Here is a 12,538-nt window from a genome sequence, read left to right as displayed (position 1 = left end):
CTGGCCGCTCCCGCCCACCCAGTGCTACAGCGCCCCACACACCCCTCTCTGAACACGGGCTCTCTGACCTCCCCCTCACCCTCCTTGGCTATGGGGTAAGGAAGGCCCGTTCCTGTGGACCCAGCCACAGTGTCCCCTGCCCAGGAAGCATCCTGCACACGCTGGCCGACCCCTATCCCTGGCCAGATGGCACCACTCCCTTCCTTGTGCCTGAGGGGGCTGGCGGTCCAGCTGACAGGAGCCTGGGAACAGAGCATCAGGGGGTGCTGCTGCCCCAGGAGCGCCCTCAGCAGCCAGCAGCCCAGAGAGGAGCCAGCGCTCAGGAAAAAGGCTCCGCTCCCTCCCCAGTCAGAGGCGCCTGCCTGCAGCCGGCTGCCTCCTCAGAGCTCCAGCGCCAGGCCCAGAGCAGGGCGCCCTCCCACCCTCCCAACCCCGTGGCTCAGGACCCGAGGTCAGGAGACCAGACACTGTCACCCTAAGCGCAGTCCCCCAGGGGGAGCCTTCTAGAGACCGCACGCTGATGTGTAATTGTTAGGACTGTGATGAGACCTTGGAGAAGGGAGTATGGACTCAAGACTTAGTGATGGAAGGCAAGGGAATCTGAGGTGGGGCCTGGGAGAGGAGCCCACCAGCATGCCCCAATACCTCCCATTACCACCCTCCAACCCTCCCACTCACCACCAAGTCCAAGCTGCCCAAACCTTGGCCCCCAGTAAGGCTAGGCTGCCCCCCCCCCATAAAATGGGATCACAGAGAAGCCCGTGGAGAATGGGCCCCGGCCACACCCCCACCGTGAGTGGCTATGCCCTGGGTGCCAGGAGAAACAGCAGCGCCCACACAGCACAGGGACCGGTGTCCCAGGCAGCCAAGTCCGTGTCTGTCGTGCGAATTTGTCACGAATGACAGTGTAAGTGCCAGCCGTCCCAACCACTCAGGCAAAGCTATCTTCCCCCCTCACTCCCATCAGCCACGCTTCTCAAGTGGGAAGGGGAGCAGGCCACATAACCAAGGGTCTTTCCTGAGGCCTCCATGCCAGCCCTGAGCAACAGATTTTGTACTCAAATTGTGGGGAAAGCTCAAGGGTCTTTCCCGAGGCCTCCATGCCAGCCCTGAGCGGGCACAGCTGGGACACGTCATCAACAGCAGTGGATGGTGAGCGTTCCCTGCCCCATAGCAGCGATTTGAGTTTCATAACATTCAGGGCATGTCGGCAGGGGGTCAGCCTTGTGACTACTGTCTGTCCTTGTCAGTGTAGAAGCAATGCGTTCAGTAGTGAACGGAGCGTTCCTGCTGGGACAGCGTTCCCAGGTCTCCACAGGGACTCGCTGGGCTAGCCAGCCTCCCAGTCATGGGGGCCAGTCCCCTCCAGGGTCGGGGTTCCTTCCCTCCTGCTCACAGTGAGGCATGGACACCCTGGGAACCTCTGCCAGGCCCCAGAGCCGCTTTCCCCTGTGGAGCCAGCATGGCCATCTCGGCCCACTGCGGCCTGCAATCCCTTGTATCTCTGTGGCCATCCCGGCCACAGGGCAGCGAGGCCTCCAGAGGGGGTCAGATCTGGACTTGAACCGGTCCAGCACCCTGGTGACAACTTGCATGACCTCACGCAAGTCCTTTAACGTCTTCAGCTTCAAGTGCCTCGCTTGTAAAGTGGGAGGATTAGAGGGTGCCTGCGGTGGGCACCCCAGAAACGACGGCTCCCCATGCCCAGTGGCAGGCGCATGGGACCAGAGACCAAGACTGACCAGGCGGAGCTGAAGGCAGTGGCGCCGAGTGTGGCTCTGCACACAGCCTCCAGCCGCAGCCCCAGGACCACATCCCTCTTGCCCAGATGGCCGCTCCAGGGCCCCGGCTCTGTGGCCTCAGCAGAGCAAGGCGTGCACAGGCGGTCTAGGGAAGGGAAGGCAGTGGCTGAAGCCACGCCAAGCGCATCTGGCACTGCAGGAGTCGCACCATGAGCCACTGGAAATGGCGTCTTTGGGCCGCTCTGGGTTATGTGTGGAATCCTCCAGGGCCTTGGGGCGGGGCGGGTGCATCCTCCGGACGGCACGATGAACGGCGCAGTGAGAAGAGAACGGACGCCTCTGGAAAAGCCACCGCCACATGCTTTCCCACAACTGCCACCTCCTCCTCACGCAAAGGTGAGGCGGATTTCCCTACCCAGGTCAGCAGCACAGCAGGGACAGAAGGAAAGGTGGTGAGGACAGGGGGGCGAGAGACGGGCGAGAAGAGAGGGAGGAGGCTGGTGGCAGAATTAGCAGACAGGTCCCAGAGCCAACTCCGGTGGGGACTGAACGGGGGAAGGCTGCCCTAGGAGCAGACTCTGGGGACATTCTGAGGACGCCCGGACCCATCGGTGCTGCCAACCCTGGGCTCCCGGGACTGGCCTGAACCCTTCGTACAGGAAACGGGTTCTGGTGAAAACGTGGTGCCCACAAGACATCACAGCAGCTGACGGCCAGCGCCCCGCTGATGAGGGAGAGCGCAGGGCTGTGGGCCCGCCGCGGCCTCCAAATGTAGGTTTCTCCAGCAGGGTATGCTGGCTCTCGACACGTGGGTAGCATCTGAGGAATCATTAATTAGGGGGAAGCAGAATAAGCAAGCAAAGTGCATTGGGTGGAACTAGTAGATTTCTGCCCTTCATTCATTTCACTTTCCACCAGAGGCCAAGGCCGTGGGCTGGAGGGGAACCGCAGGGAGCATTCAGCCGCCACCACCCCACAGCCGGCCCTGCTCCCAGGCACACAGCATCCCAGCATGTCCCCTGCCTCCTGAACCCAACCCAGGCCAGAGAGAAGCCCACAACGCCAGCTGTCATCTCTGCCATCAGACCACCAGCACTGGCACCAGTCACCAGCTCACACAGTGTGTCTAATTGTCTGTCCTAAAATTAATGGTTTTTCGTTAAATAGGTGAGCCCTGTCTTCATGAGAACGGCCTAACCCCTAACACAGGTGTTTTTAAAAAGTCACTAATTAGCCCAGTCACCAAAAACGAAGCACAGATATACCACATGTCACTTGGTGACAGCCAACCAACACCTGCTGCAGGCGCCAGCACCCCAGGCAGAGCCGCCACCCCTGCAGAGAGCGGGCATTCACTCTACCCCCAGAACTCACACTGCCAACGCCGAGAAGAAAAGTAAAAGGTAAGAAATAAAGCCAGCCCGAGTGCTGCCTCCGAAATGGCCGCCAGTGACCTGTACAAGGCTCCCCACTCACTGCCCAGCCTCCCAGCAGCTGGGGAGGCCTGGGGCCACCTGTTGGGGACCAGGCAGGAGCCACGGTGTGCCGGTCTCCCCGCCCTGCCGGGTGCTGTGACCCCAGCACCCGGGGGGTCCCACGACAAGCAGACGACGCCTGCAGCCCGAGTGAGCCACATGAGCAGCCACTCCTGCGGCCACAGCCCCCACCTACCTCGTTGATGAAGGAGTGGGCCCCCTGCGGGCTGAGCAGCAGGATGGCGCGGCGCAGCGTGTCCCGGTAGCGATTCAGCTCCTCCGTCTTCATGGTGGTGAAGAGGCTGGTGAACACGTGGCTGATGTTCTTGTCCACCTTTTGTAAAGAGACATCAAGGCCCAGCCGCGAGGCCTGGTCCAGAAAGCTTTGGAGACCACGGATATCTGGGCAGTGGGAGAAGAGGGGAGAGCCATCCGTAAGCAGAAAGGGACGGTGGAAGGTCTAGCTCCAGCGCTCCCTCCTCCCCCATGGAGGCCGCCAGAAGTGAGGGCTCAGTCTACCTCCCTGCCCACTGAAGAAAAGCCAGAGGGCACGGATTTAGTCCCAACCCCTCACCAGCACAGCCCGGGGTCCTGCACCATGGGAGGCCGGGCGCCATCTGGCAGGTCCTGTGGCAGAAAGAGTCCTTCTCCACAAGCTCCCGCTCCCGCTGCCTCCCGACTGCTTCCACCCAATGGCAGTCATGGCCTCCTGGCGACATGTGCTGTGGGCCCGGCCCTGCCTGGCTCCCTCCACCCCCTCCTCTCCCTGCGCTGAGGCTGCCGGGCCCTCAGCGGTGATGGAGGCCACTGGCTGCCCTGACTGAAGGCCTGGGTCGCTGCCCTAGCCTGTGACTGAACAGCCTACATCCTACACCCCAGCCCTGAGCTCGGACCCTGTCTTGTTCCCAGGACCTGACTTTCCTGACACTCCTCCACTCACTCTCCGTCCAACTGACCTTCTCCCAACTCCAACAGGGTGAGCAGCCGGCCCAAGGCATCTCTTGCCCTGTGGCTCCCGGAGGGCGGGGCGGGAGCCCAGGGCGAGGGAAGCAGGAGAAGCCTCCTCTGGTCAGGGCCAGAGCCCTCCTGGCTCCCAGTCTTCGCTCAGCAGCAGCCCTGCCTGGGCCAGCTGGCTTCCCCAAGGGGCTGCCCCCAACGGCACCCACAGAGGCAGGCAGGGCCCAGTGGGACGTGGTCCTGAAGGTGCCATTTCAGCCTCAGGCCCAGCTGTGTCTGAAGGCTATCTCTCTGGGATTTTTCAGCTGCATGAGCTAAAGCCAAGTTCAGCTGGATTTCTGTCACTTGCAACCCAAAGTTTCAACCCATAAGCCACGTAAGTCTGGGATGTTTCCTTCACCTGGCCCATATCTGCATTCCAGCTCCCAGAGGGAGACCACACCTGCGCCTCTCCCTCTAACGGACACTCGGCCTGCCCCGTCTCACCAGCTGCACCCGCCTGGCACAGGAACTACCAGGGCCTGCCAGGGGCACATGCCAGCCCAAGAGTCAAACTTAAAGCAAACAGTTCAAATTCAACCTGATTTTTACCCCAACCAGTTCCTCTCCCAAACATTCACTCCATGCTCATTCCACCAACTTCCAGAGCTCCACCAGCGCCAGGCACTGCAGGGAGCGGGCCCTGGGCTGCCCCTCACCAGGCACTGCAGGGAGCGGGCTCTGGGCTACCCCTCACCAGGCACTGCAGGGCACTGGGCCCTGGGCTGCCCCTCACCAGGCACTGCAGGGCGCTGGGCCCTGGGCTACCCCTCACCAGCCGGACGTGGGAGAGCAGTCCTGGGGGGCAGTGTGGAGAGGCACACACAGGCATGGAGGGTAGTGCCCTGCAGTGCTGACTCAGGTGCTGGGCCCTGGGTCAGTGTGCAGGCCCCACCCCCACTCAGGGAAGCCCTGGAAACGGGTCTGAGCGCCAGCCATGGACTCCGCACTTAGAACCCGGGTCCTTCTGTGAACTTGGGCAAATCGCCCTCCCACTTGTGCCACGTTTTGCTCCTCTGACGCCCACACTCTGGAAGGTGCCACCGGCTTCTGCTTAGGCCCTGGCACCTGCGAGGCCCAGAGAGCCAACCTCCTGTGACCCGTGGGGAGGGCATGGCAGCGCCCAAACAAGAGTTCACCTAGAGCAACAAACATGTGACTCATAGTCAAGCCAGTGGTACCTGGTTCCAGGGTGCCGTGACCTCAACCAGCTTTGTCCATAGGCAGCTGGCCCCTGGGCACAGGCACCCAGCACTGCTCACCTGGCAACACCCAGCGACCTCACTGTTGCTCTGCCCACTGACTCAGACAGAAAGGAGGTGCCAGGTGGCAGGGCTGGTCTCTGCACCAAAGCCCAGGGAAGAAGGCGGCCGAGGAAGACCGCACGCACCTGGCGCTTCCGACAGGCCACGGCTGCCAACCCCCTGGGCTCCCGAGAGGCCAGGCAGTCCCACCAGAGGGCCTGGCAGGGCAGCTGCAGGAGTGGCGCAGGGAGCAGGAGCCCCCGGAGAGGGGTCCGGCTAGACAAGCTCAGGACTGGTGTCTGCTCTGCGCCTCCCGCTCCTGAGCACAGCACAGCTCACGCCTGATTGTAAGTGAGAGCACCTCAGCACGACACACGTGCACACCCACCCCAGCTCCCGTGCCACACGCAGCAGCTCTGCACGGTGCCGTGGCAGCTATGCCCTCGTATGGCTGCCAGCACAGCAGCCGCCAGCCACATGGGCCGTTGCAATGCAAACTTAGGTTCATTGAAAGTAAGTAAAACCCCACACTCCTCAGCCACAGGAGCCACATTTCAAGAGCTGAAGAGCCACATCTGGCTGGTGGCTGCCATTCGGGACAACACTGGTACGATCCTCAGAGAAAGTTCTAGTGCACGGCTCTGCTTGGTGTCCATGATGTTTCCAAATAGGAGACCAGCTGCATTGGCACCTGGGAAGTTCTCACTTGGCATGAGCAGAGGTGCGAATGCATGTCTACGCATCCCGCCCCTGCCCTGGACCCTGCCACTGCCAAGTGATCAGCTGGCTGCCTGTGAGGGTGGGCGCAGGTCGGGAAGGAGGTCGGCCCACAGCCACCAGCCCAGTTCAGATGCACAAGGGAGTCCAGAGCGGAAGGGCCGGTGAGCTCTGCACATCAGCCACGATGCTGGGGGTCTCTTCCTGAGCGATACCTGGCGGACAGGCCGGGCACCGATGCACTGTGGGTTTCCCATGCCCCGCCCACGGGGCTGAGGATCCAGCCCAAGGCCAGGCCTGGCGCTTCGTTGCCGGACACCAGCGGTCCGGCCCACGGCCTGAGCTCTGACGGTCCGAGTGCAGTGAGCAGGCGGTGACAGCACAGGTCTCACTCCTCCCAGGGCCTGCCAAGGCCACTGCCAGTCTTGACAGTGGCAGAGACGGGCAGTGGCTGCAAAGGTGCCCGTGCGCAGGCAGCTCCGCCACGGCTCTGTGCATGCCCTGGCTCCAGGGACCGCCATGCCACGGCCAGTCCTCTCGGGCTGGGGGGCAAGTTCCTAGTCCCCTCCCTCCCCACTCCCCCCCACTCCCCTCGCCTGGACAACCTCAACCCAAAGGGAGGTTCACTTCCTCGGGGAGCAGGAGGCACTGGGATGCAGGGGCTGACAAGTGTCTCAGGGCCACAGAACACACGGGGGCATCACACACTGAAAACCGCTGCTGCTCTTCTCCCTTCCTTTCAGGCAGCCCCGACGGAGCCATGAGGGAGACCCTGTCTTCACACCTGCCAACCGTGATGCAGGCGAGGCCGCCCCAGGGACCAGCCCCTGCCACGCCCCCTCCGGTGCTGAGTTCACTCAGCCCCTGCAGCCCTTCCTCGCTGCACTTGGGGCCGGCTGGGGGCAGAACAGCAGTCAGGCCCTGCCATTCCCCATCCTGGGGCCCAGAAACTGTCTCCACCAAAACCCTTTTCTCCTTGCAAAAGACTCTGTGTGCAGTGCCCCACCCCATCCCCCGAGGAAGCCAGGTGTCTCGGGAAGGGAGAACCCCGAGAAGGTCCATTAGGGACAAGCTGAGGCTGCTCCGTGGGCAGCAGGGCAGGCACCAACAGCTCCCGTGGCCCCATGAGTTCTGGATGTTGGCCCGAGCCCCCTTCTGTGCAGACTGGCTGCCCGGTCCATGCGGTACAGCCCACCAGACCCACGTGCCCTGGGAGGAAGCTGCTGGGACCACGCCAGCCTCACGGCCGCCCATCTCAAAGCAGGCAGGGCCGTGAAAGGGCATCGGCCGCCCAAAACAGGTGAGGCATTCTGCCCCAGAGAGGCGGCAGCCCCAGGAACACGGGCAAGTCCTTTCCCGGAGGAATCTGATGGGACAACCCTGAGGCAGGCCTGTTTCCCTGGCCCACCCTCTGGGCTCTCCAGGGACCCTGTCAGCAGGGTCTTTGCGATACCCAATCTGACGGGCCATGCTGGGAGGCGCATTTGCTCCTTCTAGTCGCTGTCACCCTGGGAGCTCTCGCATGCTGCTCTTCTCAGGGCCAGGACACAGTGTGACCGACCTGCAATGTCCCTGCCTCACGGAGCTCACATCTCAGGGGCTGGGGAAGAGACGGAACAAGTGAACACGTGCTCAGTAGATCATTTCCAAGGGTGCTCAGAGCTCTGAGGGAAAGGGATGTGGGGCTGAGGAAAATGCGGGGGAGGGGGCGCTACTGTGAGGGGATCGGGCAGGAGGGGGCCACACCAACTGGAGCTGCCGTGGGAGGAAGGGAGGAAGCCTGGAGAGGTGGCCCCGGGGAGCATCCACCACAGTGGAGGAGAGGACACAGGCCCCAAGCACCGAGCCCTGGGCTTCCTCTGCCCTGTCCCCACTACCTCCCCAGGCCAGCTCCCTAATGCTGGGCCTGTGTACCCTGGGGGTGGGGGAAGGCCCCTCTCTCTGTCTTTCATGGGCCTCCAGAGCACCCAGCCTGTGCCCTGTCCTTGCACCCTCCCCCTGCACGGCTGGCCACACTCCCAGCCCGGCCCAGGCCTCCCTCTGAGCTCAGAGAGAGCAGCGGACGCCTAGGCTGGCCGAGGCTCTCACCTTCTCCTCCTGACTTCCCTGAGCACCTGCCTCTCCATGATGCCTCCCCAGGTGGAGATTCGGGCATTGCTGCTTCTCCCCGCTCTCTCCAGCGGCCTCCTGAAGGCCTCCCGTGCACCCCCCAATGGATCCCAGGTTCATATCTGCTCCTGTAGAGCCCCCTCTGAAACCTCCCATGAAAAACACACATTCATTTCAAAGTTGCCAAGAAATTAATATCCTCAAAAGCATCAATTGCAAACAAACAAAAGCCTCCTAGAGACTTCCTTACTGTACACAAATAACCCGACATCTCAGCCTGAAATGGGAGAGGATCTGATCCCAACAGCTTTTTCTGCCACCACCTACTGCCACCCCCACCCCCAGAAGCCATGCTCCAGAACCGCAGAAAAGAAACTCTGTGCCCTTCCCTGACAGCCCCCATGCACACGCACGTGCACACAAACACACACCACACACCACAAACACTACCATATGTACATGCACATGCACACTACCATCTGTACACACACATTACCAATCGTACATACACACATACTACCAAATGTACATAGACACACTACCATACACACACACTACTATATGTACACACACAAACACACACTACTATATGTACACACACACTACTACATGTGCACACACACTAGCATACAAACACGACCATATGTACATACACAAACACACTACCAAATGTACACACATTACCAAATTTACATACACACACTACCATATGTTCACACACAAACACACATTACCAAATGTACATACACTACCATATATACACACAAACACACACACCCAATTGTACATACACACTACCATATGTACATGTACATACACACATACTACCATATGTCATTCACATGCACATACTACCATACACGCACGCGCGCGCACACACACACTCTCCCCCTGGATGCTTCCAACTTGAACTTTTCAGGACCCTCCTTCCCCCCCAAGACCCAGATGAAACCATGCCTCTCCTCAAGAGCAGCTCAGACCCGGAGCCAGAGCCCACACCTCCCTGCAGTTCCCCCCGTGGGGCCTGGGCAGCAGGTCCCTCCCACCTCCCCGTCCACCCAGGCTCAGAGCACAGCAGAGTCAGAGACAGAAGTTTGTGGAATCAAATGAAGCAAAGTAAGAACCAGCCCGACGCGAGAGCGACTTCAGCGCCTACGCGTGGCCCCGGGTCTGACGGAGCCCAAGCCCCACCGCGAGGAGCTGAAACTGGGCACAAGCTTCTCAGTAAGATTACGCCTGTGGCTTCTCTGTGACTCCTGGGAAATGCCAGATAGTCGCTGGGCATTTTAAACACCTTCTTTCTGAAAAATGAAACCATTTCCAACTGCTTCCTCTGCTACTTTAAATTTCCGAGAAAGGTCCACCAATGAGAGGCTTGCAAAGGAGGTGCTGATCTGTAACGCGTGCATGTGTGCGTGCAGGCGGCCGCCTCCCTCCCAGGCAGAGCTCAGTTACAGATGTTTGGGGATTGTTGGCAAATTTCTGAGACACAACTTGATCCAATGGACTTTTTTGAAACTTCCTATCTACCCCTCAAATATATGCTTTGAATTTCCTCTCAGAGGTCTGGCAATGTTCCGCGGCTGTCAGCCCCCACCAGCTCATGCCCAGTCTCCAGCTCATTCCCAGACCCCTGCCAGGCTCCTCCCTCCTCGGTGCCGCCCCCGCCCACCAAGGCAGGAACAGCTGCAGAGAGGGCTGTGCTGGAGGCTGCGTGTGCGAGGAGGCAAAGAGATTGCAAAGACCCACTGCTGGTTCCAATCAAAAGCAAGTGTCCCTGGGGCCCAGGCAGGGGCTGGCTCCAGGTGACCAGAAAGCCTCGTGCTGTCCCCCTCCCTCGGGGCAGTGCCACTGCTCTTCGCCTTCTTGCTGAGGGTCTCGTCTGGGAGGGAGGCCTCCCCTCGCCTGGTCACGATTCAGCTGTCCAGACACCAGTCATGGCAGACCCGGCCCTGGGAGTCCTCCAGAGGGGCACCCTACCCGCCCCCCCCATAAAAGTCCTGCCTCTGTATTAAGTGTGTCTTTTATTTCCGCATCCCGATGCTTTGCTCTCTGGGTTCTCCTGGCCCCAAGGGGCTGCCCCTCCGGTTAGCCAGCTCCCAGTAGTAACAGTGCACCCAGAGCACCCCTTTCATATGCACCTCAGCCACACGGAGCCCACGCCCCACTCCTCCACCAGCTCTCACATGGGCCCTGTCCACCTACTGAGTCACCCCAGAGCCAGGTACCAGATGAGCTGGGACACCCTGTGCTCTGAGCCCACTGGAGCTATTCGAAGGAGCCTGCCTACCTGCCTCACCCAGTCTTTCCTGCAGGAACCACACGTCTCTTTCTGGCCCACAGTTCCCATTCTCCCTCTCCCTCTGGACCAACCCTGGTGCCGCCCACCATCTGGTGCGCCCCCTCCTCCTGGGAACAGTGGGTAACAAACTACCTTTCCAGTGGCAGCTGCCTCCTGATTTGCCGGCCTCCACACCCGAGCAGAGAAGCACCCCCTCCCCTGGTGAGCTGGGTGCAGTCAGGGAGGAGCACACAGCAGCCCACTGGCCACACTCCCCCAGGACACAGAATAGGCACAGAATAAGGCCTGAGTGTGAACCCCCCCCTTCACTAGCAGGTGACTTGGGTGGCCCCCTCTCTGAGCCATTCCTCCCTCTGCAGAACAGACCTAGCCCCCCTTCCTCACTGGGGCGCTCAATCCTTCAGAAGGGACAGCACAAGGCAATGTTCAGCGGCTGTCAGTCCCCACCAGCCCTCTCGACAGCTCTGGGAACATCCCCAAAGGATCCCATAGGAACAGGAGGCTCGTCAAGAAGGGAGGTGCCATCCTGACAATCAGATGCCGCTCTCCCTCTGAGATAATGGAAATCCCAAAATTGTAAAGTGACTGAAGGGGCAGGTCTGCTGTGAAAACCCTCTGAGAAAGAAAACAAATTTCTGCCCATGACAGGGGCCCACACAGGTTCCAACGGGTTCCAGGTCTGGCCAGCATGCCAGCCAAGGGCAGGCTCCGGAGAGGAGAATGGGCAGTCCGCGATCGCATCTGTACTCAGGGTGCGTGCACACGTGTCATTTCAAACATAGGGTCCACGGGGGAGCCTGAGGCCCTGGCAACGGAGGGCGTCAGCTGATCACACTGCTCATTTCTCCCCAAGTTCAGTTCCTTTCCACTTAAAAAACAAACACTTTAAATAATCAGACTGTAAGATCTAGATTAAAAACAATTTAAACGTCTATTCTGGCACTTTGGAAAAAACATACCACGCTGCATTAAGTGCTTTGAATTAAGTAAATTACACCAAGTAACTAATTTACATAATGATCAAAATTTGCATTTTACACATGTTATGATGAAAATAGGCTCATAAAATAATTCTTCACCAGCTTCTGTTCCAAGTTGGGCTCCAGTATTTGGATAAATTCTGCGTGCTGACCTGCTCCTGTCTCATGTTGCAAAGCCCTGGCTCCCTCCTATTTGTTAATCTGGCAGGTCCCTAATTCTCACTGCATTACAGTCCCTTGGATGTGCAATTCCCTTCCATCAATGTGTGAGATTGTTTCCTTAAAGAATCTGCAATATGCCAAAGACTCAGAATTTTCACAAATAAAGTTGGATGCTGCTGTCACCTTTCACTTCTGAGGTTTTTGATATTGATTTTGGCAGTTCTTCTGCCAAGATTATAGGGTTGGTTTGCAAAGTCCTGCAGCTATTGTGCCATCTTTTCAGGATGTGAGTTCAGAATGGGCGTTCTCCACAGGCTTCTTTCCTGGGCCAACAGGGAGCAAGACCTGCTGGACTGGCCTTCAGGGGACTGGCCTCCAGCCCAGACAGGCCGCTCATGCCTCGGGTTCTGGGCCTGGGAGGCATACCCAGAGCCAGAACTCCCGTTGTGCTACTGGGTCCTTAGACGCCTCATTTTTTTCTGCTTCTCCACAGCCTGTGAGGAAAGAGTAACCATCCCATTTCACAGATATGAAAACTGAAGCCAGCAAGGTTGAGTCTCTCCATTAACACCACACAGCAGGCAGGAGGAATGATCACAGTCATGCTTTAAGAAAGTTCAGGATTAAAAATTACCTAACAAACTGCAGCTGGGTCAGAGAGACCCAGAACATCCAAAAGAAGGCCCAAGGCCCCACAGCAGATTGCATTGCTTCACAACTGGACCTCATCTGGGCACCTCCAAACCCCAAACAAGGAAGAAGAATCTGCAGATCTCTCCATAGCTCCTGCTGGGTAGCCTCAGGCAGAGGC

The 12,538-nt window shown here is 59.3% G+C and overlaps 1 protein-coding gene across 1 annotated transcript in view; it reads right to left on the bottom strand.

Annotated features, from left to right (window-relative positions):
* The window catches only part of GRID1 (glutamate ionotropic receptor delta type subunit 1), a 664,185-nt gene that overhangs the window by 435,667 nt on the left and 215,980 nt on the right, over positions 1–12,538 (bottom strand). The window contains exon 5 of the mRNA XM_015566676.1: positions 3,414–3,619. Within this exon, the coding sequence (XP_015422162.1) occupies positions 3,414–3,619 (206 nt within the window). The remainder of the gene's footprint in view (positions 1–3,413; positions 3,620–12,538) is intronic.

Source organism: Myotis davidii, unplaced genomic scaffold, assembly GCF_000327345.1.
Source record: "Myotis davidii unplaced genomic scaffold, ASM32734v1 scaffold642, whole genome shotgun sequence".
Lineage (NCBI taxonomy): Eukaryota > Metazoa > Chordata > Mammalia > Chiroptera > Vespertilionidae > Myotis > Myotis davidii.
The sequence above is the reverse complement of the archived record's forward strand: the minus strand, read 5'-3'. Positions and strand labels throughout refer to the sequence as shown.